Genomic DNA, 18,149 nt, shown 5'->3' with positions numbered 1-18,149 from the left:
CCCGCCCCTTCACCATCGTGGACGAAGGCGGAAGCGCTTCTGGGAGCCATGTTTGTTCCGGGCACGGGGGGGCGTGGCCGAGGGGGCGTGGCCGAGGGGGCGTGGCCGAGGGGCGTGGCCTGGCCCTGCGCTGTTGCTGTAAGTTCGCGGGACTGCCGAGTCGTAAAGGAAGACCCGCATCCTCGCCCTGACTTGAAATCGCTCCTGGCGCACCCGGAGCTCTTCCAGAGTGGGGAAGAACATGGAAGACGCCCGCCCGCGGAGACCCGCCGCCGCCGGGCAGCCCCAGTGCCCGCCCGCCCGCGGAGACCGCAGCGTACCGTATTCTACTTTACCTCGCAGTATCCTGGCAATACAGACAGCACCGTTGTTTCTCCTCTTTTTTGTGTGTGCAATACTAGGATTTGAGCTCAAGACTTCATGTTTGCAAGGCTGGTGCTTAAGCCATGAGAATACCATCTTTACCAGATAGGTCCCAGAAATCCTGAGAGGCAGAACATTATCGAGCATAGTTTTCAAGGCCTGTTCACGAGATCATTTAATTTGCCGAACACACCACCCCTGTGCGTCACCTAGACCTGGGGATTTCATTTACCATCCCGGGTCACCCAGCTAGGGACGGCTCTGACCCTGTCTACTTACTTGTCGGTCTCTCTCTCTCTCTCTCTCTCTCTCTCTCTCTCTCTCTCTCTCTCTCTCTCTCTCTCTCTCTCTCTCTCTCTCTCTCTCTCTCTCTCTCTCTCTCTCTCTCTCTCTCTCTCTCTCTCGAGCCCAGAGCGCCCCCTGGCGGCCGGGCTGCACTTCCGCAGCTCCATTCTGCAGCTAGTCGGCTGCCCAGAATGTGCAGAATCTGTGCTTTGGGTTCGGGGAATTCATCTCCGTCCGGCAGGAGCTAACTCCAAAACTTATTTCACAGCTGTGGTGCAGGCTGGGCCCTCTGGACATAGCCTGGGGCTTTGAATGGGGGCGAGAGACATCGCGGAAACTCCATAGGGCTGGTACCCCAGGCACCGTCGGGCAGAGACTTTAACTAGTGCAGCTCTGTGACTAAGGCCATTTCAAGTGGCAGCTGTGTGGATCCACAGGATAGCCCTCCCAGGATGACTGTGGTAGGCGTGTGTGTGTGTGTGTGTGTGCGCGCGCGCACGCGCGAGTGTGCATGTACATGCTTGTGTGCCTATCCTGGAGCTTGAACTTGGGGCCTGGGTGCTGTCCCTGATCTTTTTTGCTCAAGTGGAGTCACAGCTCCACTTTCGGCTTTTTTTGATGGTTAAGAGCCTCATGGACTTTCCGGCCGGGGCTGGCTTCAAATCGCGATTCTCCGATCTCAGCCTCCTATGAGTAGCTAGAATTACATGCGTGAGCCACTGGCACCCAACTTCTGTCGCATGCCTTGATTGAGTGCCACACTTTCAGCTTCTAAGTTCAGGATGAGGCTGGGGCTTTACGTGAGGTGGTTTGTGTTTGTGCATGGCACCTGCGGTTTCACGTAGAGCAAAGGCGGGTGCACCAGCTGATGTTCTCCACTGAGAGAGGGCTTTATTCCTACCTGCCTTTCTTCTGTCTCCCTGACCACGTTCCCCCAACTCTCCTGCAGAGGTCGCTGTTGTTTCTCTTCTCTCAGAGCGAACACTGGCAGAGGCAGTTTAAAACGGAGACACTGGACCACTGGAAGATTTCCTCTCCAAGCCTCCTTTCCCCCCTGCATCCAAGAAGGCTCCCTTCCTGTCCACTTCTGCATATTAGCATGAACTAGCAAAACCAAAGCTTCAGCTGCCAGACCAGGCACTGTGCTGGTGGCTGCAATGAGACATTGAAGTCTTTTTGCTTATGTGTTGTTATGAATACTGGGGTTTGAACTCAAGGGCCTTGATCTCTTGCTTGGCTTTTTTGCTCTGGACTGGTGCTCTACCACAGCTCCACTTCTGGCTTTTTGCTGGTAATTAGAGCTAATCCTAGGTACTCAGGAAAGTGAGATCTGAAGGATCGTGATTCAAAATCAGCCTGGGCAGAAAAGGTGAGATTCCATCTCTAAGACAACCAGCAAAAAGCACAACTGGGGCATGGCTCAAGCAGTAGCACACCATTTGAGCAAGGAAGCTGAGTGAGCTGGAGGTCTTGAGCATAAATTCTGGTACCAGCAAACAAAACAAAAACCCAGGATCAAGTGTCCTGTCTAAGGTCACAGAGCTACTTAGCTCCAGTCAGTCTGACTCTAGAAGAAATCCTGATCTGACTTAGTCCCATGATTCACTTCAGAAAAAAAAAAAATCAGGGCTGGGAAAGTTGCTCAGTGGTAGAGCGCTTGCCTTGAATGCATGAAGCCCTGGGTTCCATTCCTCAGCACCACAGAAGCAGAAAAAGCCAGAAGTGGCACTGTGGCTCAAGTAGTAGAGTGCTAGCCTTGAGCTGAAGAGCTGAGGGACAGTGCCCAGGCCCCAGGCCCCAGGCCCAGCAAAAAAAGAAAAAAGAAAAAATTCCAACTATAAAGGGCTATAGGCCCAGTTAATTCCTAGCAACATCTGGATGGTCTCCACACCGCTCCCTGCCCCTGGCCTAAGGAAGGGTCTCTGCAGTGAGTTATACAGGCAGTTGGGACTCAGACTGGAGACATGGAGACAGATGCTACGTGGAGTGGCCACACCTTGTATTCAGGTGTTGCCAGCTGAAAGGCTGCTGCCCCTCTGTCTGGGATGTACTCTGACACTGGCGCTTTCTCTCAGGCTCTCCTAGCCTCAGCCTCCAGCTGCTGGGATTACAGGCATGCCCCACCCCATCTGGCCCCTCCTTACTTTTTAATAGGAAGATATAAATCAAGTCGGAATAATGGTTATAACGGAAGGCTTCTGCCATAGTTTGGGTACTGAATGTCCCCCAGCGGGCCGTGTGCTAGGCTTGGTCCCTGGTGGGGTGCTCTTGGGAGGTGGTGGGCTCTGAGAGGTGGGGGCCCTTAGGAGGTCTCAGGTCTCTGGGGGGGGGGTGACAGGCAAGGGATTATGAGGCTCTGTTTCTGCTTTCTAGCTATGAGGTGGGTAGTTTTGCTCTGCCCCATGCTAGTGTCATGCTCTGCCGCCTACCATAGGTCCAAAGCAACAAGGCCAACCAATCATGTTCCTTCTGTACTGTCAGCCCAAATCAATCAACTCTCTCTCTCTCTGTCCATTGTGGAACTTGAACTCAGGGCCTGGGTGCTGTCCTTGAGCTCTTTTGCTCAAGGCTAGTGCTCTACCACTTTGAACCACAGCTCCGATTCCGGTTTTTGAGTGGGATAATTGGAGATAAGAGTCTCACAGAGAGTTTTCAGCTGGGCTGCTTCGAACTGCAATCCTTAGATCTCAGCCTCCTGAGTAGCTAGAATTATGGATGTGAACCACTGGTGCCTGGCAAAACTTTTCTCTTGATTCACTAATTGCCTCTGGCATTTTGTTACAGTGAAAGGAAACTGCCCAACCCAGATTTTACAGATATCAAGTGCAGTGTATAGTCTAGCATCTGGGAAAGGGTACAATAAATAGACTTTGGCTCTCAGACCAAATGATACAATGTATACTTGCGAAATTGACCATGCAGCTATGTCACATAATCACAACAGGGCTTCACAGAGGCTGCACTGGAAAAGGTCTGGGGGTTGGAGCTCACAGGTTGCTTAATACTGAAATCATGAAAGCAATAAAAGCTGAGGCCTACCCTCCTCATTTCCTCCTCAGCCCTGCTTCCAAAGCATCTTTCTGATGTAAGGTGGCTGCATTTCTGCACATCCACATGCAGCATCTTAACAGTGGCCCTGGGAGCCTTCTACCTGCACCCAGAAAAAAAGATGGAAGAGACAGGAAAATCAAACTCAGAAAAATGAAACTCTAAGAAACTGAAACTCTGAGCCAGGCACCAGTGGCTCATGCCTGTAATCCTAGCTACTCAGGAGGCTGAGATCTGAGGATCATGGTTCAAAGCCAGCCTGGGCAAGAAAGTCCATGAAACTCTTATCTCCAATTAACTACCAGAAAATGGGAAGTGGTGCTGTGGTGGCCCAAGTGGTAGAGTGCTCGCCTTGAGCTGAAGAACACAAGGACAGTGCCCAGAAATCAAGCCCCATGACTGACAAATAAAAAGAGGAAAGAAAGAAAGAAAGAGAGAGAGAGAGAGAGAGAGAGAGAGAGAGAGAGAGAGAGAGAGAGAGAAAGGAGGGAAGGAAGGAAGGAAGGAAGGAAAAGAAAGAAAGAAAGGAAGGAAGGAAGGAAGGAAGAAAGAAAGAAAGAAAAAAAGAAAGGGAAAGAAACTGGAACTCTCGCTAAGCTAGGAAAGATGGAGAGGGAAGAAACAAGAAAGGAAGAGGAGAGGCTTGAGTCTGATCAAAATGAACAGAGAAGAGGAAGAAGAGGAAAAGGATACAGCAAAGGAAAAATTATCAATAAAAGTCCCGTGGGACTGCATGAATTCTACATGATTGCCTGTGGATTGCCCGATTGCCTGTTGATTGCTAGGTGGCTTTGAGACTTTTGGTGCTTGCTCTTGGCTGCGAGGAAAATGAGATTAAGAGGGACTAATCCAGTTGTCTTGACATCTTATCTTTATGGCTCTGTTTATCAGCTTGTGTCCACTGGAGGTGACATTTGTGGTATTTGTGGGGTGTGTATTTGACGTAACTGTTTGCATATACCTGAGACACAGCCTTCAACAAATAGCCAGGCAGGCGTGACCCTGAAGGGAGTCCGCTCGTCTGGGCTGTACACGTCTTTAGCACCCGACTAGAGATTCACACTCCACACCTTACACCCTTCACTGAACCTCTCCTGTGAAAACTGGCTCTGTGCTGGCTTACCTCCTTTTCCTTCCCTTCCCTTCTTTTCCCTTGTTCCTTCGTTCATTTGTTTGATCCTTTCTTGTCTGTCTCTCTTTTGGCAGTACCAGGCCTTGAACTTGGGTCTTCTCATTTAGCTTGCTTGTTTGGCTGGCACACTACCACTCAAGCCATGGCTCAAGCTCAGCCTCTTTCTGGAGGCAGTCTGCTCAGCTTCCTAAGTAGCTAGGATAACAGGTATAGCCCCTGACCCCGGGCCTCCCACAACTCTTAAGACCTTACCTTCTTTTTCACATTATTTTCTTTCTAACAGCAGGGCTCCAGTAGCTCACGCCTGTCATCCTAGCTACTTAAGAGGCTGAGATCTGAGGATCGTGGTTCAAAGCCAGCCCAAGCAGGAAAGGCTATAAGACTCATATCTCCAATTAACCACCAGAAAACTGGAAGTGGAGCTGTGGCTCAAGTGGTAGAGTGCTAGCCTTGAGCTGAAGAGCTGAGGGGGGACAGGGCCCAGGCCCAGAGTTCAAGCCCCATGACAGACCCCCCGCCCCGTTCCTCCCCCCCCCCAAAAAAAGTATTCTCTTGTGCTTCTCATCCTATCAGAACACTTGGAGTGTTCCTTGTCTTCCTCTCTCTCGCAGTGAAGTGTCCTGGCATTCAGTATTTGTTATATCCACCGTCATCTCCGGTCTCCCCCACACTCCCTCCATTAGGCCTCCACCCAGGGCTTCATGCATGCTAGGCAAGCACTCTACCATGAAGCCACATTCCCAGTCCCTTCTTCAAACCTTTCTTGCTCTTTCTTCTGCCATATTGTCACACAACACTTAACTCCTCCAGGAAGCCTGCCTGGACCACCCCAGCGTAAAGAAATAAACACTCCTGCCAGGCACTGGCTCCTGCCTATAGTCCTATCTACTGTGGAGGCTAAGATCTAAGGATCACCATTCAAAGCCAGCCAGGGAAGGAAAGTCTGTGAGACTCTTATTTTCCAAGTAACCACCGGAAAATGGGAATGGTGCTATGGCTCAGGTGGTAGAGTGCTAGGCTTGAGTGAAAGAACTCAGGGACAGTGCCCAGGCCCCAAGTTCAAGCCCCACGACTAGAAAGGAAAAGGAAACACTTCCATTTGTCAAGTGCTTACTACATGTTATCCACTGCCGCAACCCCTGAATAAGAACAACTGTATCGAATTCTCTCCTGTGCAGATACCTCCTGAGCAAAATCTCATTCTTATCTGTTTACTGAGGAGGAAATCAGCTTTGAGCAGGGTTCTGATTTGCCACAAATCATTGAGGAAGTAGAATTAGGTGTGAAGCAGCGAGGTGTAAAAGCTGCCTCTGGAAGCCACACCCTTGACCGCTGTTCTTTATTGTCTTTATTTTTTATCATAGTCCTCATTGCTGTATTGGAATTACAAGTGTGTGTGTGTGTGTGTGTGTGTGTGTGTGTGTGTGTGTGTGTGTGTGTGTGTGTGTGTGTGTGTGTGTGTGTAGAGAGAAAGAGAGGTTCTGACTTGTTAGGCAGATGCTCTACTGCTTGAGCCATGCCCCCAGCCATTCAGTTTGTTTTTAATTTTTGCCTGGGCTAACCTTGGAACAGCCATCCCCCTACCCAGACCTCTTGAATAACTAGAATTGCAGGATACACCACCATATCTGCCTTGTTTTTGAGATAGAGCTTCACTGACTTTTGCTTGGACTGGTTTTGGACTGTGAGCCTCCTATCTCTGCCTTATGAGTAGCTAGGATTATAGGTAGGACCATCACACCTTGAGTGCTTTGCCTCTTCCCTCCTAGTGCTGGGATTATAGACACAAAGCAACCATGCCCAGCCTGAGAACACTATTGCAATGTGGAGTGGGAGGTATGGTATAAGAAATGAACTAAAGAAATGTTACTACCAATTCAGAGGCCACCTGTCCCCACCTGCCTCACTGACAGTATCTGACCCCTGTTGACTTTAATGGGGCTTGAACTCTGGGCCTGGGCGCTGTCCCTCAGCTTTTCAGCTCAAGGCAAGTACTCTACCACTTGAGCCACAGTGCCACTTCTGGTGTTCTGGTTGTTCATTGGAGATGAGTCTTATGGACTTCCTGTCCGGGCTAGCTTTGAACTGAGATCCTCAGATCTCAGCCTCCAGCGTAGTTAGGATTACAGGCACGAGCCACCAGCACCTGGCTTTTTTTTTTTTTTTTTTTTTTAAACATATGGTTTCTCTATGCTGTTTAGTCTGGTCTTAAACTTCAGGGCTCAGGGGAGACTCCAACTCCAGCCTCTCAAGTAGCTGTGACAAAACAGCCCATTAAACTTTCATCTCCAAAATAACCAGCAAAAAGCAGGGCTAGTGGCATAGCTCAAGTGGTAGAATGCCAAGCAAGCAAACTGAGAGAGCGTGAGGGTCTGAGTTCAAATCCCAGTACCACTAGAAGAAGAATAAAAGATTTAAAAAAAAAAAACAGCCAAGTCTTGCTTCTGTTGTACAAAGGTGATTTGTGCTTCTTCTTAAAAATTAGACTCGAGAAAAAAATATCAGCTCACTCAACATGAACCTATTTTCTTACCTGAGGACAGGGATAGATATGCCAGCTGCCCAAGAAGCAGTCCAGGGATGGCAGTGCTTGCCTCCTGGTGTCCCTAATGAGTTGACCCATAGCCCCCAGCGAGCAGATGGGGCTCCCTCTCCTGAGACGTGTCTGCTGCCTCTGGGCTCCATGCAGTCTGTACTTTGTTAGGTGTACTCTCTGGCAGGCCTGGCAGTGCCAAGGGTGGGCTCACTGAGCGTCTCTCTTCTTCTTCTTTTTTTTGGTTGGTCGTGGGGCTTGAACTCGCCTGGGCGCTTCCCTCAGCTCTTCAGCTCAAGGCGAGCGCTCTACCACTTGAGCCACAAAGCCACTTCTGGTTTTCGGGTGTTTCATTGGAGATAAGAGTCTCACAGACTTTCCTGCCTGGGCTGGCTTTGAACTGCGATCCTCAGATCTCAGCCACCTGAGTAGCTAGGATGACAGGTGTGAGCCATGGGTGCTAGGCTGACTAGCCCACCTCTTAGCAGGCGTTTGCCCAGGGCCAGCACAATGGTGCCTTTCATTAGGGCATTTCTTTTCTGCTTCCTGGTCCTAGTGACATCAGGAAAGGAACTGTCCCCTCTGGGGACTGACACTGGTATCTGTCACAAAGGTCCATTCCACTCCCCCCACCTGCCTTCTTCACGGCACCCCAAAGAGAGCAAAGTTACATGACATGTATCCCCACCTGTGTACCTGTGACTACCTACCGGAAGCATCCATGTCCGCAGCCCTCTCATGCTTCAAGTCTTTGTCCAGTAGGAGTTGGCTGCTCACTGGACCGGGTGATCCAGGCCCAGCATTTTTATTTTAATGGCATCACAATCACTTCTAGCTTAGGAGAATCAATAATGCTTTATGGTTGGTGGTTAGGTCTTGGTTAATATTTAGCTCTTGTTTTTAAACACAGTCAGGTCTGCCATGATATGTGTGGGCGAGAACAACCAGATCACTGGTGGGTGCTGCGTGGCAAGCGTGGGGGTCGTTGGGAGGGGTGGGCGTCGGGGAGCGTCTCTCTGGAGATGCTGTTCTCAGCCTGAATAGAGACTGCTTCAGCTATGATTTGAACCCATACCCCCGTGGCTCCGGCCTAGAGGAACTGCTGGATAAAAGTAAAAACATGGGAAGCTGGGAAGGTGGCTCAGTGGTAGAGTGCTTACCTAGCATGCATGAAGCCCTGGGTTTGAGTCCTCAGTACCACATGAACCGAAAAAGCCAGAAGTGGCATTGTGGCTCATGTGATAGAGTGCTAGCCTTGAGGGAAAGGAGCTCAGGGACAGTGCCCTGAGTTCAAACCCCAAGACTGGCAAAAACATACACACACACACACACACACACACACACACACACACACACACACACACACACACACAAGACTGGCAAAAACATACACACACACACACACACACACACACACACACACACACACACACACACACACACACACACACACACACACACACAGCCTCAAGGCTGTTCCCAGAATTCACACATTGGAAATGAATTAAACACTCAGGTAAGGGTTTGCTTTGCCGGGACTTTGGGACATGCAGTGATTGTGAATGGCAAAACTGTGGGAGAGGTTCATGGCGAATTGTAAATCCTGTCTGCTGAGCTATGTTGTCAGCTCTTGGGATTGTCTGGGCCAAACACTCACCACACTTCTGGTGATCCCTCCGCCTCTGTCCCTCAGGGCTGCAGCCCCTGCCCTCCTTCCCCGCGTCTTCGTGGAGTGGTCATGATTGGCCGAGGAGCCATGGCTTTCTTCTTTTCTCATCCCTGGGATCCCCATGCCTCCCCCTCTACCACAGGCTCTCAGAGGCCAAGAATGTCACATGCAGCCCTCGTGCTCTGCCACGGAGAGGATGTCCATTCTGCGTAGACACAGATGTCATCCACCAGCCTCACCTTCTCTTCTTTATGGACATTGTTCCAGAAAATTTCACCTCCATGTTTGGTGTCACCAACTCTTTCTATTGCAGAAGCATAGACTACCACATTCAATACAGGCCAGAAAAGGAAAGCTTAGGGAGCCAGAAGAGGAAGGCTAAAAAACCTCTTCCTTCCTTCCTTCCTTCCTTTCTTCCTTCCTTCCTTTCTTCCTTCCTTCTTTCCTTCCTTCCTACCCTTTCTTCCCTTTCTTCCCTCCCTCTCTCCCTCCCTCCTTCCCTCCCTTCCTTCCTTCCCTCTTTCTTCTTGACACTGGGGTTTTGTGTTTGATATCCCATGCTTGCCTGGCAAGTACTCTACCGCTTGAGCCACACACCCAGGCCTTTTGCTTTCATTTTATTTTTAGATAAGGTCTTGTGCTTTTGCCACCATCAGCATTAGACCAGGATTGTGCTGCCTCCACCTCCAAAATACTTGGGATTATAGATGTGCACCACTACTCCTGGCTAGTTTTTGACCTGAGAGTCTAACTTGTTTACTCTGTGTGGCCTCCAGCTGCAATCGTCTTATCTCTGCTTCTTGATTCTGCTGGAATTACAGAAGGGCACTACCAGGCCTAGCCCAGGGAAACTGAGATCAGTGAATGAAGTGGCCATTCATTACCTGTATTCTTATCACTTTAACCCATCTATATTTTGGGAAAAAACAAAATATCTCTGATGGTGTGAAGTGCTTGTCACCACTGTTCTTGAAGAACAGCTCAGAGAGAGAGAGAGAGAGAGAGAGAGAGAGAGAGAGAGAGAGAGAGAGAGAGAGAGAGAGAGAGAGAGAGAGAGAGAGAGAACAGCATGGAAATCCTGACACGGGGTGTGTGTGCAGTCAGAGCAGCTGGCCACCACGCCTGTGCAGGACACGGCTCCCCCAACCATCATACACTCGTGCACTCTACACTGCATCAGCTGGTGTGTGGTGTGTGTGTGTGTGTTGATTGTACAAACAGTATCCTTAGTCTTTTGTAGGCATTGTGATTTTTTTTTTTTACCATAAGGTCTTTTACAAAGCCCTTTGAGGAGTTGTTAAATTATATTTCCATTTTCAATCAGAAACCGTGTCTGGCATTAAAAAAAAAAAAAGAACCAGGCAATTTCATGGTTTCTCATAAAGGTATAATTTATAATTCATTTGTTTTCACGGTGGGGAGAATAAAATTGTTTCCCTACAAGAATCACAGTCCATTTATTGCCTTTCAGGTTAGTGAGTCCTATCCCCCACCTCCACCTCCACGGTTCCCTAAGAGAAACTAAAGTTATTTGAGAAGGGAAAACTTCAGTCAGACAATAAAGCAGGCTTTGTCTTCATGCGCACAATGAGAGATCACCATAACCGTTGAAGTCTTTTTTGGGGTAAATGAATAACTGATTATATCTGAGGAGAGGAAACTCATGAATTTATGTTCTGGGTTTTTGCCTATCTTTTCTTGTTCACCTTCTTACTTTGACCTAACTTGTAAGGAGAGGCAGGTCCTTGTGAGACCCTCCTGTGAAAAGAATACAAACATATCTCACTGTCACACAAAAAAATTGTTTTACACAAACATATGACCATGTGACCACACCACACAGGCTCCTCCCAGGCCTGGCCAAAGACCTGTGGAGTGACATCCCTTTACCAAGCTTTGACTGGCTGTATGGCGAATCCATTTCTTCATGTTCTGTGTTTTGGTGAACATCTATGTTACACACACTTGAATTTGCTACTTATGTACGCAAATACAAACATCCTAGGGAGACTAAGTAGGCACAGACAAGTATAAATATTACTCCGAGCACACTATTACACACCATGTTGTAAGCACACATTTACACAGAGAAGTTATTGTTTTTTCTTTTTCTTTTGTTGGGCATCAGCAATCGTCAGGGGCTCGTCCAGGCAGGATTTCCTCCTCTTCCAATTTTGAATTTGTCCTGCCTGTGTGTAAATGGTCACTTGAAGGGAGAGGTCATGAGAATAAGACATTATCTTTCTCCCATACCAGTCACTCCAGCACTGTTCCTCTGAATCACGCTGGGATTCTAGAATCCTAGAGGGACGCATGGGAAGAAGGGCCTGGGGAGGATGAGGAGCTCCTCACCCCCAGAGGCAGTTGGCAGAGCTTGCTCTTCTCTGGGCATTTCAGATACTGGTTTGGAGGTCTCCATTGAGGAGGGTCCGCTGGGTCTCCGTGGTCTCATTCAGCCGCGATTTGTCCTGCTTACTGTCACTCCGTTCACCATCGTCGGTGCCACTCACCTTGACCAAGCAGAGAACATTCTGGAAGCTCTTCTTGAAGTTGTCAGATAAGAAGGCGTAGAGGATAGGGTTGGCACAACTGTTGGCATAGGTGAGGACCACCACAAAGTCAAACATCCCTTTAAGGGCTGGGGTGGGACTGATGGCCACCGAGACAGAGGAGACGTTGAAGATGTAGAAGGGAAGCCAGCAGAAAATGAACACAGCCACCACAATGGACACCATCCGGGTCACTTTCTTCTCTGACCTCTTCCTCTTGGAGGATCCCACGCGGATACCAGAGGACTTCACCTTGATGATGATGAACAGGTAGCAAAGACAGATGATGGTGAGAGGCACCAGGAACCCCAGGATGAACGCATAGATGATGAACCCCGTGTACCACGCTCCCGATTCACCCGGCCAGTTGATGGTACAGCTGCTGCGCCCCCACTGGTTGCTTCGAAGCCCGGCGTAAATCATGATCGGCAAGATGACCAGTAGAGAGACCCCCCAAACAGCTACGTTGATCATCTTGGCTGTCCGGGGCCGCCTCCACTTGGCTGACTTGATGGGGTGAACCACGGCCAGGTAGCGGTCGATGCTCATGACTGTCAAGCAGAAGATGCTGGTGAACTGGTTGATGCCATCCACCGTCATGACGACTCGGCAAATGGCCTTGCCAAAGGGCCAGTGGACCAGGGCCACCTGCATGGCCAGGAAAGGCAGCCCTAGCATGAAAAGCTCGTCAGCGATGGCCAGGTTGAGGATGTAAATGTTGGTGATGGTCTTCATCTTGGCATAGCGCAGAATGACGTAAATGACCAGCGTGTTGCCACACAGCCCAATGATGCAGACCACAAAGTAGATGAATGTGAGCACGGCGTTGCTCGTCATGTCATAGTACGGCTCCGTCTTATTGGAGTAATTGGCTGTTGCCACTGAGCCACTGAGGTCAAACGAAGAGGGCAGCCATCCCTGGCTCCCATTGACGCGCTCACCCAGAATCTCCATGGTTGCTCTGTCGGGCAGTCTAGAACCAAGAGCCCAAAGGTCTGTGCTTACCTCAGTGGTTCCTGGAGGCCCGTGAGCCATGCTGACATCTAGAAAAGGGAAGAGTGGTGCATTAGGCCCAGGCTGTTTAAGTTCTCACCTGCTCTGCACATTTTTTTTTTTCCTCTTGGATTTCTTTTTTGTTTCCCCTACTATACCCAGGGTTTGAATTCAGGACCTTACTCCCACTGGCTAAGCTTGCCTGCTTGGATGGTGTTCTACCACTTGAGCCATGCCTTCTAGCTCAGCTTTTTGCTGGTTTCAAAGATAGAGATCCTGAGACTCTTCTGCCTGGGCTGACTTCGATTCAGGATCCCCTGGATTTTGGGCTCCTCAGTAGCTACAATTGCAGGTGTGAACCAACATCCTCTTAGATTCTTTTTTGTTGTTGTTGTTGGTGGTGGTTGTGGGGCTTGAACTATGGGATTGGGTGCTATCTCTCAGCTCTTCAGTTCAAAGCGAGTGCTCTACCACTTGAACCCCAGTGCCGCTTCTAGTTTTCTAGTGGTTTATTGGAGATGAGTCTCACAGACTTTCCTGCCCGAGCTGGCTTTGAACCATGATCCTCAGATCTCAGCCTCCTGAGTAGCTAGGACTATAGGCATGAGCCACCGGCACCCGGCTTCCTCTTAGATTCTTAAACAGAAAACACTGTTATCTTTCTACATCAGCAGTCCAGCCACCAGCATTTTTTGGGGTCAGTCCTGGGACTTGAACTCAGGGCCTGGTCACTGTCCCTGAATTTCTTTTGCTCAAGGATAGCACTCTTCCACTTGAGCCACAGCGCCACTTGTGGCTTTTTCTGTGTATGTGGTACTGAGGAATGGAACCCATAGCTTCATTCATGGTAGGCAAGCACTCTACCACCAAGCCACATTCCCAGCCCTACCATTAGCACTTTTGTTGGTCAGCTTTCAGGCATTCTGAGTTTCTTTTCCAGTTGTGGGGAAGGGTCCAGGCTAAGCCATCATCTTTGATATACACATAGTGTGTCTTCAAGATGATCTCTAAGATGTGGACAGATCCAAACTATGAAAAAGCAGAGCTTTGAGAATTCTGACCCCTGACCTCAGAGGGTCCTGCCACTGCTATGCTGGACATTCTTCCCTGTGAGGAAATCTATGCCTGCTCAGGAGTCTTTCCATTCTGAAATCCCATGATGGAAGGAGTCCAGAATTTTTGCTAGGCACTGATGGCTCCTCATACTTACTCTGGAGGTTGAGTTTGAATAATGGAGGTTAAAAGGCCAAGCAGAAAAGTCTCCATTTCCAATTACTGAGCAGAATGACAGACTAGAGGTTTGGCTCTAGAGGTTTGGTAGAGCACATGAGAAACAGGCCAAGTGCAAAGCACTGAGTTCAAGCTACTGAGCCAGCAAACACACACACACACACACACACACACACACACACACACACACACAAAGAAAAAGAAAAAGCAACCCAAAAGCCAAGAATTTAGAGGGAAATAAACCTAGCCTCCACTGCTGAGCCAGCCTGGCCTCAGGCCTGGCCTCTGACAGCACCGACTGTCTTTTGTTAATGTGGGCTGACATGAAGGTTCAGCAAGGGGAGGTTCATGGTAATCAGAACCTCATAAATATTATTTTCCCCACTTTTCTCCCTCTGCCATCTCATTATCTCTAATTTATTGAAACCTGCCTACACAGTGCATCAATTTAGAGTCTTCAATATTAAAAATGAAAGTCTGGCTTGCTTTCATTTTTGAAGATGTGTGCTCTAGTTTAGGTTTTTTTTTTTGTCTTCTGTCATGCAGAAGAGAGCTCTTTCCTGAGGTTCTTGAAGGGGACCCCCTTCACAGCGCTTCTAGCTCCCCAGAGAACATGCCTGATGACTCCCTGACTCCTGCTTAAGGACAAAACTTGGAGCAGGTGAGGGATGCAGGCTCTTCATATAGGTGGACAGAATGTTCTAAACACTGACATAGCTCACGCACACCCTTCCCTGTCCTAACCACCAGCTTTCTCGCTGTAAAGGTGTAGAGATCGGGGCCTTGGAAGTTTAAGGAACTTGCTTTCTCAAATTGGCGGGGCAGGGATTTGAACCCAGGTCACCTAGCCCTAAGTCATTTATGCTTTTTTTTTTATGATCTCACAACTGCTCAGTGGATGGGAAACTGGTGATTGATACTTGGGCTTTGTTTGGTTCGAGCACGCAGTTCCTGCATTATCTCCAGGACGGGAAAATAGTTGGCTTGGCTTATGATATAAAGCAATGAAAGATAATGTCATAATTCAATGATTTATCTACAGTGACTCAAAAACATTGGTTGGGGTGCTTCTTCTTTGTGATGGGCACAGAGACATACATGGCTGGTGCCCAGAAGGAAGTCATCAGTGAGCATGGGACCCAACTCCAAGACAGGGATCATAGGGAGACATGAACTCAGGATGGAAGACAGCTTCCTTAACCAGGGGATTCAGACAAGGGGCCCTGAGATGAATGAAACTGGGGGGCTAGTTTTGAGTACGTGAAGATTGAATCAAGAAGATAGGATGGGGGTGGGTGTCCATCTGGGAAGAGGGGAGATGTTTAAAGGGTTGCTGTGTCAGGAGTAAGTCATTTGGCTGACACATTTCCTCCATGCAGAAACCTTTTCCTGGTGACTGTGTGAATAGCTTAATGACCAGAGAGATTACTGGTAAACTGCAAGAGATTCAGCCAATAACAAAATGCTAGAGGATCCTGTTCCATGTTCCCTCTGCTTCATTCTCTCTCACAGGGTGTCTGGCTTTTCTGTGCTTATTTTCTGTGCTCATTTCCCTACCACACTCTGTCTGTAGAATCTGGGCTTTGTGGCTGATCTTTTTGCAAAGTACTTTGGAGAGCTGAGATTTCAGATCTGCACTGGGTAAAAACGTAGAAGCTGACAGCTATTGAAACCAGGAGCTGTACAGAAACTCTTTTTTGTATGGCTGGATTAACTTGGATTGTTTCTGTGTCTTTTAAAAAAATCTATTTTGTAAGTTATTTAATTCTAAAGACCCAGAACCCTCCCCGAGCTGCTGTAATGAGGAGGTACACTAAGGCATAGCCTTGTGGGGCTCTATTGGTGACCATGGATGGTTTGGCTAAGATTGAGGACCCTGGGGGCCACAGAAGCCCTGTCTAAATCCAGTGTCATGGAGATGGTAGGGGTATAGGGGTTGGAGGAGAGATGAAGGCTGTTTTCCAGCTTTAACTGCCCTCTCCACTGGATTGAGATGCTTGCGGTCAGCTTTTCCTGAAATTGGCTGAGATGTATCACCCTTTCACTTTGGTGAGGCAGTCATGGAGCATTTCAGAGCCTTGGAGAAGGTGGCTGGAGGGGGCCGGGGGGAGCAGGGAGGGAAGGATATGGAACTGTCAGAAATGAGAGACTTCTCCAAGGAAGAAATGAGCTTAAAGCTATGAAGCGGTTCTTCCAGTGACTTCTGATTCACGTCTGTGCTACTGAAAATGGGTTCCAACTACCAAGCAGTCGATACTTGTTGACTTCTGGTTAGTGTAAATGTACCAGGAGCTTCGATTTTCTGCTGGCTTTAGCTGTCAGCCTGAGAGTTGTCAGGGTCTGGAAACAGTCTGGTTGTTGGATTCTTCCCAGAGAGGACCTGGCTGTGTTGGGTAGGAGGGCAACGTTGCCTCGGAGAGAGGCTGCAGTCACCAGCCCAAGCCAGGAATTGGAATAAAGACCCTGCATCTGGGGTGGCCCTAGGTTCTACTAAGTTTCTCTTGTCTTCCCAGAATTGTTTCCCCCATTAAAACCCACAGTCACTCCTGCTTTTTCAGAAGCCCAGGTGTGTCTGTAGAGGCTTGAACCTGAGCGCCCCCACCCCAGCTGGCAGAAAGACGACAACAGCCCAGTAAGGGCCACACATCGCCCTTGGGGAGCTGGCCAAAAAGGGAGAGGAGGGGGCAGGCAAGTGTCAGGACCTCTGGCCATCAGCTCGCTGATCCTGGATGCCAAGGTTTCCTGAGGGATTCCTTACAATTGAGCGTGCTAGCACAACGCAACGGGCCTCTAATCGCAGAGGGGCCCGATGTGCCAGGGACAGCTGGGAGTGGTAGTAGCCACCGGAGGACTTGGCCATGCAGCGGTGGGTCTGTCCAATCTGTCCGATCTAGGCAGACAGGGATCCCTGTCCAGGGAAGGGGGTCCCAACTCCTATCAGGTCTGTCCGCCTCCCCCCAGCGGGCGCGGAAAGAAATGGGAGAATCCCCTCTTTCCTCCGCGGTACTCCCAACGGTCAGCTCAGCTCATCCTGCGTGCTCGCAGGAGCCCTGGCTTCACTTGACACATCCCCCTCCGCTTCTCCTCCCTCCCCGCTCTGCCCCGGCTGGCCTCGCCTTCCCCGTGCGAGCTCTCCCTCCCCCCAGGTGTCGGCACCTCATCCCCCTCTGGCCGCGAGCTTCAGCGCTCGCGCCGCGCACACGGCAGAGGCAGCGCCGTCAAGTCCGCTCCAGGACACACTGCCCAGGGCCCGTTCCTGCCAGGGGCCCCCGCCGTCGCTCACTCGCACCGCGATCACCCCCCAAAGGCAGAGACTCGTGCGCCCGGGGGACCCCACCCCCCAGCCGCACACCGCGGCGGCGGCGGCACCGGTGGACGCGCGATCACCAACGCAGAAGCGCACAGGTGCCCAAGTGTGCAGCTCTCACCCCTGTCTACGGCTCGGCGTCGCGCACTTGCACACACACACACACACACACACACACACACACACACACGCATGCACCTCACCTTGCTTTTTTGGGGGCGATCCTGTTCGTCAGACTCGTCAGCACCCAGTAGGTGTCCCCTCTCCAGCTGGGCGCCCGGGAGCGCAGCAGCAGCGGCAGCAGCAGCAGCTCCGCGGGTGCTTGGCACTCGGCATCCGCCACGCCGGATCCGCTATCCCGGTGCGGGTCCCGGGGTGAGCGGGGCTGGCAGTGCCCTGGCCCCGAGCGGCGGACGGGCGCAGCGGGCAGCGGTGGCCTCGCGTGCGCGCGCCGAGGCTGCGCGGCTCGGACTGGCCCAGCCCCGCGGGCGCCCTGGGCCCCCGATGCCCACGCCCCCTCCCTTACGTCACGACAGCCACGCCCCCCGGGTCCGGCGGGAGGACCCGGGCGAAACCTGCGGGGATCCTGCAGGTGGCGGCGGGCGGAGCTCGCTGGTCCCCGGGCAGCAGAGAGAAGGGACCCGCGAGCTGGGGCGTGGAGGGTGTGAGTGTGAGTGTGTGTGTGAGTGTGTGTGAGTGTGTGAAGCGACTTCAGTGTCCCCAAAGTCTCACGGCAAGGACAGGCGCGGCTTTCCCTCCGATTTCACAGAATCGGTGCCATTGCACCCAGCGCGCTCCAGGCAGCTCCCAGACTTTCTCTGGGATCTTTGTGATGTCCTCATTCGTGCAGAGTTCACAAAGCCGCGTCTGCCCTGGGCCAGCCCTGGGCGCAGGGCGCAGGGTGCGGGCTGCAGCGCCAGGAAAAGGGCAGAGAGAGAAGGGGAAGGGGAAGGAGGACCACACTTCACACAGCTGCCAAGGCCTGCAGGTGTGGAGCCCTCCTTGGATTCCAACAGGCGGTTCCAGGAGCCATCAGAGGC

The 18,149-nt window shown here is 50.6% G+C and overlaps 2 protein-coding genes across 2 annotated transcripts in view; one reads left to right on the top strand and one right to left on the bottom strand.

Moving 5' to 3' along the window:
• Slc39a11 (solute carrier family 39 member 11) overlaps positions 1-18,149 on the top strand; it is a 327,639-nt gene that overhangs the window by 789 nt on the left and 308,701 nt on the right. The gene's annotated exons all lie outside the window — the stretch shown is intronic.
• On the bottom strand, positions 10,310-17,486 carry Sstr2 (somatostatin receptor 2). Its single transcript, XM_069993286.1, has 2 exons — positions 17,313-17,486; positions 10,310-12,622 (listed from the first exon to the last, which is right to left on the bottom strand). Exon 2 carries the CDS (start codon positions 12,612-12,614, stop codon positions 11,424-11,426), a length of 1,191 nt encoding a protein of 396 aa, XP_069849387.1. The 5' UTR covers positions 12,615-12,622; positions 17,313-17,486; the 3' UTR covers positions 10,310-11,423.

Source organism: Dipodomys merriami, unplaced genomic scaffold (assembly GCF_024711535.1).
Source record: "Dipodomys merriami isolate MVZ:Mamm:240054 unplaced genomic scaffold, mDipMer1.0.p SCAF_42, whole genome shotgun sequence".
Taxonomy (NCBI): domain Eukaryota; kingdom Metazoa; phylum Chordata; class Mammalia; order Rodentia; family Heteromyidae; genus Dipodomys; species Dipodomys merriami.
The sequence above is the reverse complement of the archived record's forward strand: the minus strand, read 5'-3'. Positions and strand labels throughout refer to the sequence as shown.